The following is a 17,778-nucleotide window of genomic DNA, read 5'->3' on the forward strand; positions in this document are numbered from 1 at the left end:
TTTTTTGTACAACGGCATATTGATGCATCCTTTGATCATTGCCCAGAATCACCTCATTACATAAACAATGCCTGTCTCATGCCTGTAAAAGGGGTGCTGGAAACATGAGCTGAACAGTGTTTTAGGAATACGTGTGTTCTAGTTCAAAACTGATTTTTTAAATGAAGGCTGTCAGAGCGCCGTAGCGGAATGAAAAATTCTTCAGCTTCACCAGCTTCTTGATGCTCTTATTTCTGTGGGCTTGGGTTTATTTGTGGCATAGAGGAAAGAAGAGATAGCTAAAAAGATTTGATTTCGTACTGCCTTGAAATGAGAATGTTATACTCTTCTCTCGTTCTCTAGAGAATTTCTTAACCTAGCAGCTGTTTTGCATCAAGATTGGTTGGTTGAGACAAGAAAGTGAAGTATAGGAAGTTCTGTGTGCTATGTCTGTATGTTGTACTAGCAACTGATGATGACACTTTTATTTTTAGGTGATTGCATTTTTAAGGAAAAAAGACAAATTCATTAGCCTGGTGCTAAAGCATATAGATACATCAGCCATGATGGACCTCCTGCTTCGTCTAATCAGCTGTGTGGAGCCCGCGACTCTACGGCAGGAAGTACTGAATGTGAGAATTACTACTTTTTTTCTTTACAAGATTGGGAACAAGGGGTTTTGTTTGTTTGTGTCGTAAAGAAATAGGATTCTTTTTGTCATTTATTATGAGAGCGGATCCACTCTTCTGAAAACTATTGTTCTTAGTGCTAGAGTCTGCACGTCGGTTACTTTGGGTACGTCAGCCTGTTTGTGGCTTGCATGGCAGAGCAAGCCTGGTTGAGTCACTGGCAGTAAAGGATTTTCAACTCATTTTTCCATATAGCAACAACTATTTATGCTAGCTGTTTTTGCTCTAGAGCTTTGACAGAGGAAATTTGTAATCTTTCCCAGTGTTCAGAATTTAGGCTGATCATTTGGGACAGTAATTTGTTTAATTCCTTGCCGTGTTCAAGGGTGTATGTGATTTTGGAGATGATATGCCTCCTCCTTCCCCTTCCTCTTTAATAGGCAGCCTTCTAAAATATCTCATTGAGACGCTTAGTTTGCTTTAGAGGTAGGACAAGTTTTTCTCCCTTCATAGCCCAGTCTGGTTGAGGCTTCATCATCCCCCCTTTAGTGTGCAGATGTGCAGGATTGGCGGAAAAAAACCTACTTTAGCTTCCTCTCAGTAAACCAGAAGAGCAGTGTGCCATATGGAAGACTGTATTCGAGTCACTGAAGCCCACGCCGGGATTTATGTTTGGCAAGCTTTACTGCCTAAGTCTTCTGTGTCCGGAGCATTGACCACACCATAGCTGAGCAGGTAAATGTTCTTTGCAGAGACTCATGACAGACGATTACCATTGCTCGATTCCTCCTCTCAGCCTCATGGTGCATAGTGCAGTACACACGCTGTTTCAGAGAAGGAAAAAAATACAGGTGCAAATCGATCCTTAGAGACTTGTATGGGCATTCACTTGGGAAGGAAAGTCATCGTTTGTTGACAGGAAAGTCAGCAATTCAATTAGTTAGACATCAAATAGTAATACCAAGAAAGGAGATGGGAGGGAAAAGCCTTCAAGAGATGGACTGACGGAGGATAATGATGATGGAGGATTCACTGGAAGAGAAAGCAGCTTTGCAGAAAAGGCCCAACCACGTCCCAGGCCATGACAGCCTGAGGGCAGCCAGCGGGGTGAGGGCAGGGATTGATTGCTCCCCTCTGCTCAGCGCTTGTGAGACCCGTCAAGATACTGGGGCCAGGCTGGGGCTCACCAGTGCAGGACAGACACTGCAATAGCGCAGCATAATATTACCAAGATAAATGCAATTATTTTTTCTTCTGATGTTAAAATGGCATTTTAACTGAGTAATGTTTTTCCTGGATGGATGGCTTCTGCCCAGGAAACTTCCAAATATCCAGGTTTCCAAATACCAACCATCCATAAACAGGCAGATCTGGATGGGATATATTTTAACCCCATCCTATCAGGTTAATTCTACCTGTTAAAGATTTCACACAGTCAGAAAAAATGAAAACAAAGTGAAGATACCAAGTGGCACTGGAGGTGCACCTGAAGTTTGGGTTTTTTTTTCCCAAATAGTCTTAATATAAGTATTATCCCCAAGCATTTAAAAATTTGATGGCTTAAGGACTTCTCCGCAGAAAAACAGAAAATAGTAGCAATATTGAAATTTGGGATTGAATGTTTAGAGCAGCTACTTACCAGCAATTTTGGCAATATATTTGGAAACTTAAGTCTCCAGAGAAGTTGATTTGCAATCTTGATTTTTGGTAGGTATTAGCAATAAAAGTTACACTTCATGGACTGCTTTAGCTTTTCATCACATCAGGAAAAAAATACTGTCTGTCAGCTACTAGCTAGAACGGTTGCGAATTGTTTGCTGTCTCAAAGCAGTCTTCATATTTCTTTGGGATGCTGGACACCTCAGAGGTGTCAGGCTCTTTGGAGTTCTAGCAAGAGGAAAAGTATTACTATTAATTTTTCGGGAACTCATACAGCTGCAGTTGGCTGCTCTTCCCAGGATCTCGCTCCTGCTTAGCCACTCTTGTCCCACTCCTAACTGCTGAAATTCAGGAGAACGTGGTCTGTCAAGCAGTGTATTAGATGGTAACCATAAGGCCGTGCACCCATTATCAAACAGCACAGTGGAGTCCATCTATCTTGTGATCCGGATCTGAGCCACACTTTTGCATTTGTGTGCATTTAATTAACTTCTTATATATTGTGTTATAAATTTCTATGTGTTGTCATCTTCTGTTAAACAGTTTCCAGTTGATCGATTGCTCTATCCATATGTTGAACCTGCATGCAAATGTAATTCACTAACAGCACTGTACGTTTACAGTATGTCTTTAAATGCCACATTCAGGGTTTTTTCCCCTATTTGCACATCTTCCTCCACACAGCAGCTAGTGTTTTGGATAGACATCCTGTGCCATGGATTTTTGGTTAGTTGTTTATCAATTACTTCGATAACGTAGCGACAGCAATTAAACTTAGTATTTTAAGGTTTCCCTGGTACTGATGTACCCTGCTCCTGGATGGTATCTAAGGAGGTCTAACATTACATCAGGGTCTCCAAGTTACACTGCAGCTACTTCCCAAGTAGAATGTGAATGTTATCTGAACAACAAAATGCCTTCTACTTTGCATTTGTGTGACTTAGCAAAAGCTGAAAACTTTGATGTCCAAGAAAAGTTTGAGAAGCACCGTTTTTCAGCAGAAAGTGCTGCTGTTGAGGGTACATCACTTAGGGGTGTGGAAAGACCACTTCTCCACTTGCCATTGCTATGCTGGCAAAATCCTTCTGTGAACTTCAGTTGGTTCATTATATGTTTCTTACTGTCTGGAAAGGTAGTGTTTTACAGTGTCAGATTCATGAAGATGATCTCTTAAGCTTTAAGTTAAACAAAATTATATTCTGCATAACAAGTCCCACAGCACCTCTCCTTAGGGATTTGGTGTCCACATTGTCGCTTTGACTCAGTAAATCAGAGACTCCCCGATAATTGCACAAGAGTCTAATTCTCTGGCCTTCCATTTTAGAGATCCTTAGACTGTGGTAGCTGGACAATGCTGGTGGCTCTGTTCTCTGCTCTGTTTTCTACCGAATGGACCTTCTAAAGCGTGTGCTTGAAGTTGCCTTGTCTGTCCCTTGCTCAGATGATGTTAGCTAGGGTGGAGGTTCTCACTGTCCTAGTGCAAGTGTTTCACTTCCAGTGCCGAGTGTAGCTGGGCCAGAAATTCCATGAGCGCTGTAAGGTGGCATTGCCACAGAAAGAGGCAGTCCTGCTTTCAGCTTCTTACTGCTTGTTCTGCCCATCCAGCTCCTCTTGAATCTTTGCCAGCTGAAGTGTTCATGTGGTTGTAAGGTGACATGGACTAGGGAATTGATCCAACTGAAAACACCTCTCTTATTTCTATTTTTTTCCAGCATTATTTTCAGCCAGCTCAATTTCTTGGTTTGGGTTGGGTTTTTTTATTTTGTATGGGCTCATGTGATGATAAGGGAGGAGAAAGGAGCGGAAGATAAGTGGATGAGTATGAGCAGAGAGAAGGTGGCAGTGCCATTTTATATGTTCTTAAACTGTTTGCAGAACTATAATTTGTGGTGTTTTTTCCCTTTCTCTCCCTTGATCTGTAATTGAGGGCCTACAGTTAACATGAAAGTATGATAATTCTTTATCCATTTCCTTCTGTTCATGCATGACAGAGGAATGCTTTGTTTGTGTAGCTCGGATTTTGTTGTTTTGGAGAGCTGTGCCATCAGGAAAAAACCTGGCTAGCACATGTTGTTTCTCCATACTTCTGTCCTGAGTTTGACAGAAGCACCACTGTACAAGGAAGCCTCCAGATTCAGCACCCCATGGGTAGGTGCGATGTAAGTGAAATAATCTGTTGTCTACATTGCATCTTTACAGCCCTGTCTCCTCCCTCTTTCTGGACTCCCACAATTGAAAATACTAGAAGAGTCTTCATCAGAAACCTCTAAGGAGGTCCTTCCAGCAGGCTTGTCTTTCAGCCACCTACATTTTGATATCCTTGGACAAATCTGACATCATACAGATGGATGACAGCATATTCTCTTTGACTGGTGTCATTTGATCCTGGAATGTCTCTGTGGATTTGTGAAAGAAATAGTATTGACTTTAAATAATTTACTTCTTGTGCGGCAAGAAAGCTCAGATATGGGTTGGTTCTTGGAGCGAGATAAATGGCATCAAAGAAGTCTGTCCTCTGTCTGCGTGTTATTAGTATAAAATCTTACCTAGAAAAATGCAAAGAGGCACAATTGCTGTGACAAGACTCCACATCTGATTTTGCTGGCAAGTACTGGGAATTTATGTGAAGCAGATCCAGTTATTGCGGTATCTCTTCTGCACTTCATCTTCTCGTGCTTGCCTTAGTGACAAAAAGTACAGCTTCTGTTTTATAATCTTCACTGAGGAGAATTAGCCTGTCCTCCTGATTCAGGTCTGGAGGAGAAAACCTGCTGTGGCTCAGCTGGAGCACAGTGAGTCACTGGGATCTCACCGCAAAACCCCACCTTTGGGTTGCAGAGTGGGTTACACCATTCGACGTACCTGATATGGTTTCCTTGGTAATCAGGAGAATGTGATCCCTCTTATTCTGAAGAGAAGTCTGCTTGTCCTGGCTGGATCTGTCTCTTCTCCCTGGGTACTGGTGAAGAGCGCCCAGGGGTGGACCATGGCTTCTGCAAAAACCCCTCACAAGCTCAGTACCTCTGTGGTTGAACTGATCTTCCAGTTTTCACTGCTTGTAGCCAGGGTATCATGTACCCTTTTTGTCAGTCTAACATGGATAGTGATCATAGCACAGAAAAAACCCTCCTGCATGTTGTCCTGCTTTTTTTTGTTGCTTTCATGGGTAACAAACTGCAAGAATAAAAAGGGTGTATTCTTCCTGCTGTCTTCACCCTAAAGAAACGGTAGCTCCCAGAGCTAGATTAGACTAACGCAGATATCTTTCTCTTGTAACAAAAATTGTCCTACTGCAAGATCAGTCATCAGCTGAGGAAAGTTTAATGTGAATACTTCAGTGAAGTGACTATTGATGTTGTGATCCTTGAAAGATCAGACAACTTGGTCTGTTGATTGTTGCAGAGTCCCTTGTTTAACTACCATCTTAAATAATAAGGCATGAACTTTCTTTTACTGTGGCTGATTAGGAATATCCAAGCCAAAGTCACTCTGTTATTAGGTATATTTTCAGCAGGTTTTAGAAAACAAAGTTTTGTTGAAGTCCTAATATAACAGACTTTCTTAAACAGTGACTCTGCAAGACCTCAAAGATTGATTCATAGCGTAGTGCAGGTTGGAAGGCCCCCGAGAAGGTCCAATTGCCTTCGCAGAGCAGGGCCCATCGAAGTAGATTGCTCAAGGCCTTATCCAGATGAGTGTTCAATGTGTCCAGGAGTGGAGATCTGCCTGGGCCCTCTTCCAGTGTTTGATCATCCTCAAGTGGAGATTTTTTTCTCCTAATATCCAGTTGGAATTTCCCTTGTTGCATCTTGTGCCTCTCATCCCATCACGGCACCTCCGAGAGCATCCTGGCTCCATTGTCTCTCTCCACCCCAGTAAGCAGTCGCAGACCACAATAGGGTCTCCCCTTCACCTTCTCCTCTCCAGGCTGAGCAAACCCCACTCAGCCTCTCCTCTGGCCTCATGTGCTCCAGCCCTGACAGTCTCAGTGGCCTCCACGGGACCTGCTGCACTATTGCAATGTCTGTCCTGCACTGGTGAGCCCCAGCCTGGCCCCAGTATCTTGATGGGTCTCACTGGTGCTGAGCAGAGGGGAGCAATCCCTGCTGTCGTGCTGCTGGCTGCCCTCGGGCCGTCATGGCCTGGGATGTGGTTGGGCCTTTGTTGTGGTTTAACCTCAGTCGGCAACTGAGCACCACACAGCCGCTCGCTCACTCCCCCTCCGGTTGGGATGGGGGGGAGAATTGGAAGAGTAGAAGTGAGAAAAACTCCTGGGTTGAGATAAAAACAGTTTAATAATTGAAATAATAATAATAATAATAATACACAAAGCAAGTGATGCACAGTGCAATTGCTCACCACCCGCCAACCGATGCCCAGCCAGTCCCCGAGCAGCGGCCCCCCCGGCCAGCTTTCCCCAGTTGATGTACTGAGCATGACGTCCCATGGTGTGGAATGTCCCTTTGGCCAGTTGGGGTCAGCTGTCCTGGCTGTGCCCCCTCCCAGCTTCTTGTGCACTTCCAGCCTTCTCAGTCGGTAGAGCATGGGAAGCTGAAAAGTCCTTGACTAGTGTAGGCACTACCTAGCAACAACTAAAACATGGGTGTGTTATCAACATTGTTCTGGTCCTAAATCCAAACCACAGCACTGTACCAGCTACTAGGAAGGAAATTAACTCTATCCCTGCCGAAACCAGGACAGCCGCCTTTGCTGCAGGGGCACAACACTGCCTCCTGGTGTAATAGGACCACTAAGGACCCTCTCGGCCTTTTACGCAAGCCGTTCCTGGCTGGTTGACTCCCACCCCGTCCTGCTGCGTGGGATTATTCCATCCCCCATGCAGGACTTCGCATTTTGCCTTTTTTGAACTCTGAGGTTCTTCCCAGGCCATTTGTCCAGCATGTCTAGGTTCCTCCCCTCCTGCATATCAGCTGCTGCCCCACAACATGGTATTGTTCACAAACTTGCTATAAGTGTGTTTTTTCCCATTTTCCAAGTCATTAATGAAAACACTTAGCAGTACTGGTCACCAGTATCGACTCTTTTTTTTTTTTTTTTTTTTTTTTTACTGGTAACGTCTGCTGTTAGACCAACCTGGTCCTTGAGCCTAGTAGCAGGTTACGTGGGAGGGAAGTCATCGCAGAGAAAGATAAGAGTACTTAAGCAAAATGGTCCATCCCCATGTGCAGAAAGTCAAGCAGGCATGGGAGAAGGTCTACGTGGGTGAGCAGGTCACTCCTGCCTGAGCTCACGCATACACAGACAGTGCTGAGATGGTGGAGTGGGGATGGAGCATCCAGGAGCGGCAGTGAGAGGCTGCCTGAGCAGGCAGGGATGTTGTTAGGAAAGCCAAAGCTCAGCCAGAGTTGAACCTGGCAAAGGGTGTGATGGGCAGCACAGGGGACTTCTCCAGGGCTTCACCCTAGCAGGGCCCTGAAGTTACTTGTGATACACCTGAGGTGTCCCTTGGCAGTGGTATTGGTGCACACATGGCATCAGGAGGAAGGAGTGGTCGACCAAGGGCTGGATGAGCCTTGGCAGTCTCCCCACACACTGGGGGAGTCAGAGCTGCGGGCAAACAGCATGCTTGTCGAAACAGAAAATCTGGCTGGTGAGTGGGTTCTTCGTTCCCTGCAGAAGGGAGTCTCCAGCTACGCTCATCTGCCACCTCCTCTTTCGTTGGTGTGAGTTTCAGGCTCAGGTGGCTCTGATGACTCCCTTGAGGAAACCTGTTCCTCCTCGCCTGTTACTGCCAAGCCATTATGCCTATTCTGTAAGTGCACATCTGGTGGTGATGGATTGGGTGAGGAATTGGTTAGATGGTCGCATCCAGAGGGTAGTGGTCAACGGCTCAATGTCCAGATGGAGACTGGTGATGAGTGGCGTCCCGCAGGGGTCCGTATTGGGACCGGTACTGTTTAATATCTTCATCAATGACAGAGACAGTGGGATCGAGTGCACCCTCAGCAAGTTTGCAGATGACACCAAGCTGAGCGGTGTGGTTGACACGCCAGAGGGACGGGATGCCATCCAGAGGGACCTGGACAAGCTGGAGAAGTGAGCCCGTGTGAACCTCATGAGGTTTAACAAGGCCAAGTGCAGGGTCCTGCGCCTGGGTCGGGGCAACCCCTGGTATCAATCCAGGCTGGGGGATGAAGGGATTGAGAGCAGCCCTGCCGAGAAGGACTTGGGGGTACTGGTGGATGAAAAGCTGGACATGAGCCGGCAATGTGCACTCGCAGCCCAGAAGGCCAATCGTATCCTGGGCTGCATCCAAAGCAGCGTGGCCAGCAGGACGAGGGAGGGGATTCTGCCCCTCTGCTCTGGTGAAACCCCACCTGCAGTACTGCATCCAGCTCTGGAGCCCTCAGCATAAGAAAGACACGGACCTGTTGAAGCAGGTCCAGAAGAGGGCCACGAAAATGATCAGGAGGGTGGAACGCCTCTGCTATGAAGAAAGGCTGAGAGAGTTGGGGTTGTTCAGCCTGGAGCAGAGAAGGCTTCGGGGAGACCTTATTGCGGCCTGTCAGTACTTAAAGGGGGCTTATAAAAAAGATGGCGGCAAACCTTTTAGCAGGGCCTGTTGTGACAGGACAAGGGGGAATGGCTTTAAACTAAAGGGGGGGTAGATTTAGACTAGAGATAAGGAAGAAATTTTTGACGCTGAGGGTGGTGAAGCACTGGCCCAGGTTGCCCAGAGAGGTGGTGGATGCCCCATCCCTGGAAACATTCCAGGTCAGGTTGGACGGGGCTCTGAGCAACCTGATGTAGTTGAAGATGTCCCTGCCCACGGCAGGGGGGTTGGACTAGATGACCTTTAGAGGTCCCTTCCAACCCAAACCGTTCCATGATTCTATGAAAGAGCTTTTCTCATGTTCCACCACCTAGCTGGTGGTGGGGACAGTGGGGTCAGTGCCCTCTTGCATGTCACCACTGAGGTTGCATTGTTCTTGCAGTCCCATGCAGCCTCGAGCAGCACCTCCACATCCCCTTCAGCGCCCACTGCCTCATTAACTGCCAAGTCCCAGTTTGCCTGGACCAGTGTTGTGGTTTAACCCCAGCTGTCAACTAAGCCCCACGCAGCCGCTCACTCACTCCCCCCCAGTGGGATGGGGAAGAGAATCGGAAGAGTAAAAGTGAGAAAACTCGTGGGTTGAGATAAAGACAGTTTAATAGGTAAAGCAAACGCTGCGCACGCAAGCAAAGCAAAACAAGGAATTCATTCACTGCTTCCCATGGGCAGGCAGGTGTTCAGCCATCTCCAGGACAGCAGGGCTCCATCACGCCTAACGGTGACTTGGGAAGACAAACGCCATCACTCCAAACGTTCCCCCCTTTCTCCTCCTTCCCCCAGCTTTATATGCTGAGCATGACGCCATATGGTGTGGGATATCCCTTTGGTCAGGTGGGGTCAGCTGTCCTGGCTGTGTCCCCTCCCAACTTCTTGTGCCCCCCCAGCCTGCTGGCTGGTGGGGTGGGGTGAGGAGCAGACAAGGCCTTGACCCTGTGTCAGCACTGCTCAGCAGTAACTAAACCATCCCTGTGTTATCAGCAGTGTTTCCAGCACAAATCCGAACCATAGCCCCATACTAGCTACTGTGAAGAAAATTAACTCTATCCCAGCCAAAACCAGCACAACCAGTTTGCCATGTCCCACTTGTTCTATGGTGCCTGAGCACAGTGATACAGGTGCTCCCCAGCAGCAGTTGGGCCCAAGCCCAGCGCTCCCTAATCAGGAGGCGGCAAACAGGAGTCTGGTTTGTTTGCAGACAACAAACAACTGCTACATCAACCGCCTCCTGCTTGCTGGCTCTGCGTCTTGCAGTCTTCCTTCTCCTGTAGAATAATTCAAGTTGCACATATGTGCAAGTTTTCTGTCCGTGAATTCCTTACAAGTGTGTCATTATCAGTGAGAGTAAACGCGCTGCTGAGTTGCATGTGGTCAGAAGGGTTTGTGTTTCAGGTGTGACTCTCTTTAAGGGAGGCGGTGAGGGTAACGCTGTTGTACTTCAGTCCAGGTAGGTAAGCCCTGCAAGTGTCAGAGCTTTCGTTTGAGGAGTCAATTACAGAGTATTCCTATTCTTGTGAATGTCAAAGTCCATCTCTTCAACAACAGCCTCAAGACAGAGGAATTAATTTCTTGCAGGTTTACTAGGTGCTTCTTAATTCACCAAATTTTGGTATTGTTCTTCTGATCTTAACAAATTATTTCAGTTGTTTCTTTTTTTCTTTTGAATTTCATTTTCTGTGTCACTCAGTGCCCAGGAACAGTAGTCCTTTGTTCATATGAATGATCATGCTTCTCTCCCTTCAGTACTTCTCTCTGTGGCCATCCAACTCCCCCCAGAGCCCATTATTATGGTAGTCCAGGCAAAAAGAGAAAACCTTTTTATTCTTGTTTACTGTATAACAACTCCCATTTTTAATTAATAAGGCCCATAGGCTCAACCGATGGGGGGCTTGCGGGAGGATGTTGATACAAAATAAAGTTGAAACTACAATGGAGGGCTGGGATTTAACTTGGTGTGTTCTGCAAGGGACAGAAAATACATTTAACGCAGGAGTGTTAATAAGTCGTCTTCTGGGCTGCGGAAGTCGTAAGGGTAGATGGAACTTCGATAGGTAAAAATTCCTCTGCTGACACAGATTGGCAGGTAGGTTCTGCATGAAGTGACAAACAGGCTGAAATACCCACTGTACCATATCTATGGAGCTTATTATTTGAAGAAAGAAAACTTGCAGGTAAAAATTGATATAAGGTTTTTTTTGTTGAAGTTGTGCAATGTGTTAATACTGTGGGGATACCGAGAGATGGCAGCCAAAGTGTGGGCTCGTAGTCATGGTGCTGTGCAAACACGGGGCGTGTAACTGATGGTGCAAAATGAAACGTGCAAGTGTAGCACAGAGAAAGGGAGAGGAGAGGTGGGTAATTTTATTGTTACAGAGACTGCCAGTAGGCATAATTGATAGATTTGAGCAACTGTTTTTTAGAAGGTATCAATGAGGAGAATTTCATTAATCTTGATGAAGCTGTTTTGGTAAATTGCCAGTTGACAGCTACCTGAGCTGTCATCAGAAGACTGAGTCTTAGGATTTGAAAGAAGGATTTCAGTAGTCGTATCCAAGCACAGGGAGATGAGAAAATACGCTTGTAGACTAAATGAACAGAGAGGGAATGGTTGCTTTGTTAGTGGAATGAAGATGGCAAGACTGATGTATTAAACCAGAGCAGGGATCAACTCTACTGTGATGGTCTTGAGAAGAAGGTTCAGGAGTTTAATTTTGATGCTGAGAAACTAGAAACCAGTGGAAGAATCTGAAGAGATGGGTTGGTAGAGAGACTGGTGAGGAAAAATGTCTTAGGAACCCAGTTTTTTGAACTTTGGGGTAAACTGGATGTTGGGAAGAAGAAATCACAGAAACCAGATCTGAAAACGTGGTCTTGAATGACATACTTGGTTTTGTAGCTGTATGCTGGGTAGATTTTTGGACAACATTAGTATTTTTGCAATAATAAGGGACACCAGAAAGGAGACAAAGTCAGACATTTCAGACTTAGTAGGAAAACAGCAGTGTTATTCATGGGCAAAGTCACTAAAAATGGTGATCTGGAATTTTTGTTTTAAGTCAGACATACATCATACTCAACGTGGAATCGTAGAGGACAGGACGAGATCTGTAGGAAGGTTATTAGAGCAAAGCTGGTAAAGAGTCAATGTAATGATTGTAGTTGAAGTCATGTGAATAGGTAACAAAAATGAGTGTTCAAGGGGAGAAGATAACGCATAGAGCCTTCTTATAAAGAAGTGGAAGGCAGGGGACTGTTCATTTTCGCCATGACTCATCTGAAGAATGATGGAAGATCATATCATTGCAGAAATCTCCAAAGTCTTTTTCCTTTCAATTAATGTTTGGTCAGTTATTTCAAAAGCAACTGAGAATGCATTAGTTTGATCTGACTGATTAGTTTGATTAATGTTAGACATCTAGCAGTTTGCCTGGAATGAAGACCATGGAAATTTGAGTGAAAATGGATGGGTGGAAATGAGACGTTGAGCTTGCAGATGAAGCTGGGAAGGGAGAAACTGGAAGGTATCATTTGCAGATGGCGTACTTGGTTTGCGTGCGGTCAGGAAAGGGAGGTAAAGTGATAGCTTGCATTAGGAAAAGGAAGTAGTCTGGAGCTGGCATAGAGCAAGGAGATGAGGTATAACAGCAGCATTGCTATGTCATCTCAAAGTCTGAGTAATTATTTAGTGTAAACAGTGGTAAGACTCTAAGAGGAAATGGTAGGAGGAAAACATGTTGATAATTATGCTGATGCTGCTTCAGATGAGATAGTGTTTGTGACTGATCTATCCCGTGCTTTCCAAAGGTATTTAGGTTTTTAGTTCTGTGGGCAGGGTGTACATACTGATGCACTTTATCTGTGCCTAGGGGGGTCGGTATATTGCCTGTGGCTTTGATTATGAAATAGAAGGAAAGGGCTTTCCCTTCTTGAAAAGCCTGTGTTACACAAAGCTTTGTGAAGATCCTCTTGTTTTGAATTCTGTGATATCAAACAAGGATTTTCTTTTCCCCTTCCTTTCCCTCCAGTGGCTTAATGAAGCAAAGATTATTCAGAGACTTGTGGAACTAATCCATTCAAGCCAGGATGAGGACGTGAGTATGACAAGACTAAGTTTTGTCTTTTTGGGTAGTGGGTCCTGTAAGGTCCAGAAGAATCTCTCTCTGTCTCTTCAATAATGCCCAGGTGACTTATGGAAGGAGATAATCTGTATGGATGGACATCCCTGTCCTTTGGTTGCCAAGCTCAATACCAAAATGTTTTGTCATATTTTTGATCTGGTTTTGACTTACTTTACTACCAATTTCTTAGTTCCTTCTGCTGCTGTATCAGTTCCTTTCAATATCTACAGTCAGTGGTAACTTACTTGGTTTCAAGTAGGAACCTGTTATTTGAAACAAGCTGTTGAAAAACTTTTAAAATTAACCAGTTCACTGTAACTTTCAATTCTTTTTAGACCCTAAGTAAGGTATTCAGTTATAAAATCTACAGGATGCAATTCTCTAAGCCCATGAGAAAGACGTGCTGAGTATTAAATTTTATGAGTGCTCTCTTTTTTTTTTCCCCCCCTTCCCCTTTTTTGTTCTTTCAATAATTTTCACAAAACGTCGGAGCCAGGAGCTCCAGGTCTGGATTTCAGTTTCCTACACTATCATTTCACATTTGAGTGTTGACTGCTATCCCTGATGCTGAGCAGAAAACCACAAGAAGCGTGTTGATCTCTAGCTGGCCTGCGTTGACTTAGACGGGGATGGGGGCATTTGTTAACAGATTCCTGCGAGTGCCAGCAGCAAAGCGAACTGGATGGCGCAGGATTCTTTTGGTATAGTGTTAATGCCGACAATATGATCCCCTCATCTCATCACAGCAAAAATTGCCCCTTCTGAGAGAAAAAAAACGGGAAATAACATGCTGATTTGTATGCCTTCAGCAGTGCTATCTTACGGGTGAATGCTAAATTACAACATAAGATCTTAAACATACAGTAGCTACAGACAGTCTTTGACTGATAGCCAGAATGAGACGATTAATTTAGCAAAATACGACTTTAAAGCCTTTTAATACATAGTAATTAAATTGTAAAGGGTTTTATCAAGTCATTTATTTTTCTTTACGCAGGAAACCTCCTGAGTAGTGAGAAGTAAGAATGAAATACTTGTATTTGAAATTTGCAAGTTAACACACTTGGTCAGAAAGATAAAAAAAGAATCCTCACTTTCTGAAATCTTTAACTGCATTTAATTGTTAAGTTTAGGAAGACCTCCTCTTTGATTATAAGATCTGTTAATGCTTCTAATAATTCACATCAATGTTATATTTAACAGATGAATAATCTAGAGCATGGTAGCAGTTGTTCTGAAAAATTGATTTATTCAGTTTCTTGCATTCCCAGCTATGTTAAATTTTCTCTGACAGCCAGAATGAGCCAAGTTGAGACGTTAGCACTGAAATGTGCTCTATGTCGTTGTTTACAGAGGCAATCAAATGCTTCCCAGACCCTGTGTGATATCATAAGATTGAGCAGAGACCAGAGCAATCAACTCCAGGATATACCTGAGCCTGATCCACTTCTCACAGCACTGGAATCGTAAGTACTTGTCAGAGGACTGTTGCTAAACTAATTGCTACTTACATTGTCACTTACTGATAGCTCTCCAGGGACACAAACTGTGCATGTCAAACCTTTGCTTAAGTCTTGACATTTGTGCCAACCATTTAATATTGCTTTTAAATTGTAGCATCACTTAACCGCCTCTGTCGAGCTTTCTGGGTTTTGTAGCTCTGTCTGCAGGCAGGAGAATTGGGGTTAATGATCCCCAAAGCTCACAGCCTAATTCAAGACAAGGCAATACTCGCAAATGTGTTAAAACGCTCATAGTGAATTCGGAGAAAGGTGAACTGCAGTGGCAATAGTTGAGGGAGATCCCACAAAGACAAATCTTAAAATTCCCGTGTTGACGGTGTTCCTTGGTGCCAAGTGTGACTTAGGTGCAGGGCTTCAGTCATACTTGGCCAATCAGTGGCTCTTTTTCCCTGCTGATAAACATGTTGCACCATATAGATGGATTTCAGATCATCAAGTTGCCGTTCTTCAAAATGGGGAAGAAAATGCTGTGACAACAGAAGGACTTCTCTCACCATAGTAGCTCATATGTCACCATGCACTTTGTACGGGGCATTATCAGCTTACCTTCCAACCTTTGCTGAGGTCTCCTTACACATCTGAGTGTCCTCTGGCATGCTATTTTTGGCTCCTGAGTCAAATATCAGTTGTAAATTTCTTAACTTAATGTGAACCTTGGGTTGCATGCACTTCCACAGAGATAAGGTGATGCTGAGATACTGCCTGATACATCTCACCAAAGATTGTCTGCCTGGCTGTTACTTAGACTGAATCATTAATCTTCCTGTTTTTATTCTCCAAATTGGGTTGAACCCTGAAAGAAGTAAGCCTGCACACTTTAAATGCCTCCCTAGCCCTCCCTCATCATTCAGAAAGTAATTCCATTTATTTGTGGTGTTAGGGCTAGACAGTGACGATTCAGATCTCCTCTCTCTTTCTACCATCCCTGTGGATCCATTAATACATTAGAGGTAGTGTCAGCTGCTACTTTTTCCTCAAAGCCCTGTCACCTGCAACCATCATGAGCTCTCATCATGTCTCAGAAACATTGTGCAGTGCTTTAACTAGAGATAGAATCATAGAATAGTTTGGGTTGGAAGGGACCTCTAAAGGTCATCTAGTCCAACGCCCCTGCCATGGGCAGGGACATCTTCGACTAGATCAGGCTGCTCAGAGCCCCGTCCAACCTGACCTGGAATGTTTCCAGGGATGGGGCATCCACCACCTCTCTGGGCAACCTGTGCCAGTGCTTCACCACCCTCACTGTAAAAAATTTCTTCCTTATATATCGATGACCTGTCACAATGCAGACACATAATTGGTTTAATAATTTTCCACCTTCTGATTGATAAACATTGCAGACAAGATTTGTAAATAGAGATATTGTTGTCTTTTATTAGCCCTGGTAGTTTGGCTGGAAAAGTAGAAAAGCTGTTTTGGTTCCTAAGTGTTTTGTCATGTTTGCAGACAATCTTGTATAACTTACTTGAAGGCAGTCTGTCACTAAAATAATTGTGGGGAGGGGAATCTAGTGAATTCCATCATTTGGAAACTGTTTGGGGGGTGCGTTGGGTTATTCTAAAGATGTAACCTAGTGATAAAATGGCAATAGTGTATAGCTGGCAAAAGAAGCATTTGTAGTATTTCAGGTTTTTTAAGTTACATTTGCTAGAAGGTGTTCTCTTGAAAAAAGGATGTAAGGATGTTTGTGATCCCAGCTAGCGGTGCTCAGCACTTCTTTTCAGAACCTGCGGTTGTAGGTCCAGACAACTTGCAGTGAAACTTGGAAGAATTTTTTTCATTTAAAGGATTTTTTTTGTTTTTTAAATCCAGAGCTAACTTCTCTAATATTACTGAGGGAATATATTGATGAGAAACTTGCACTTTCAAAGAGTATTTTTATTAGGAGTTATTTCCCAAATAATGTTAAGTATGAGTTGTGTACCAGAAAATGTTGATTTTTCAAGTTTAGTCTATTCCCTTGGCATTGTTTCTTTGCTCTTCATAATGTAGTTTTAAATTGCTCATGTTAGCATGTTTACTGCTTCCTATATTTGCTTCAAACCTGAAAACATTTACTGGAGATTCAATGTGAGATTAAAATAAAAAAAAGGCTCTTTTAGGCCTAAAGGCGCCATTTTGACAGAAAAGGGATGAAACAAGAGACTTGCAATGAATAATATAGCATCTATGACTAGGGCTTAAAATTCCTCTTTTACATGTTTTTGTTGATCCAGAGCTTTCTTAATTTCTGTGACATTGCTGTTATTTTCTCCTGATTCTGAGCTGTCAGTTCATACACGAATATGAGGGGGACCTGTTGGGACAGGAGCCGATGTGTGTAGGTGAAAACGGGACGTCAATCGTGCTGCACACGAGCTCTGAAAAGCGGTGGTCACCGCAGGTGTGCTCAGGATCTTCCGTGGGCTTGACCTGTAACTCTGCCCCTGCAAGGAAATGCTCTTTCTTAAGTGCTTCATTTCCTTTACTGCGCCTGCAGAAATAAGGCAGATCTGGCCTTTTGTCCCATGCCCTACCATAATATTTTCTTACCAGATAGCATGATGTTGGATTTTCCGTGCAGATGGCATCCCTGGTTGTGGAGCCTTCAGCATCTCATCAAGTCTGTATCAGTTTTGAGCCCTTTAGAGGTTGGAGATGAGCCTCCGGCTTGGTCATTTCACCTGGAAAGCCCAGGACCTTTAACGAGGGTCATGGTTCACTGTGGTGAGAGGTGTGGTGGGCTGTGGAGAACACGGTACTTTTAGGCTGTTTCAGTAGTTTTAGACTTTCTCGGTAGTTTTAGACTTTCTCAGTAGTTTCGGAGAGGGATGTGGAGCCCTGCTGTGTGTGGGGCAGAAGATCACTGCCCGTGGTCTTTCGCAAGAGCCTCTGTGACACCAGTGGTAGAATTTAAGCAAGTTTCCTTGATCATACAGGGAATTATACAAAGCTGGAATCTGAAGTTTCGCTCATACTTTACTCAGACGGTCTTCAGCTTCTTCCCCCTCTCCCTTCTCTCTCCCTCCCATTCACCCTCACGTCCCTGGTGTTCTCTGTATATGCACTTTGCATGTTTTCAAGCTTTACCTGTAGCTTCCATAAGAGAAAAAAATGTTTTTTCACTTTGAAAAAGCATTTGTAAAAGTCATTATACCACTTCACTGTTTAGAAGAAAAAATATTTTGAACGAAAATGATTTTTTGCACAACTTACCTTTTTGCTGAAGGTCACATATCTCATTACTTTCCTTGGCCAATTTTTCCAGGCATTGCTGGTAACCTTTTTTGATCTTTGGATAACTTTTTTTATCTATGAAT

The 17,778-nt window shown here is 44.1% G+C and overlaps 1 protein-coding gene across 5 annotated transcripts in view; it reads left to right on the forward strand.

The window, feature by feature from the left end:
- The window catches only part of PPP6R2 (protein phosphatase 6 regulatory subunit 2), a 111,942-nt gene that overhangs the window by 58,596 nt on the left and 35,568 nt on the right, over positions 1–17,778 (forward strand). For all 5 annotated transcript variants that reach the window (XM_076363757.1, XM_076363760.1, XM_076363758.1 and 2 more), the window contains 3 exons: positions 474–611; positions 12,864–12,929; positions 14,310–14,422. In XM_076363757.1, coding sequence (XP_076219872.1) covers positions 474–611; positions 12,864–12,929; positions 14,310–14,422 — 317 coding nt within the window. The remainder of the gene's footprint in view (positions 1–473; positions 612–12,863; positions 12,930–14,309; positions 14,423–17,778) is intronic.

Source organism: Aptenodytes patagonicus, unplaced genomic scaffold (genome assembly GCF_965638725.1).
Source record: "Aptenodytes patagonicus unplaced genomic scaffold, bAptPat1.pri.cur scaffold_86, whole genome shotgun sequence".
Classification (NCBI taxonomy): domain Eukaryota; kingdom Metazoa; phylum Chordata; class Aves; order Sphenisciformes; family Spheniscidae; genus Aptenodytes; species Aptenodytes patagonicus.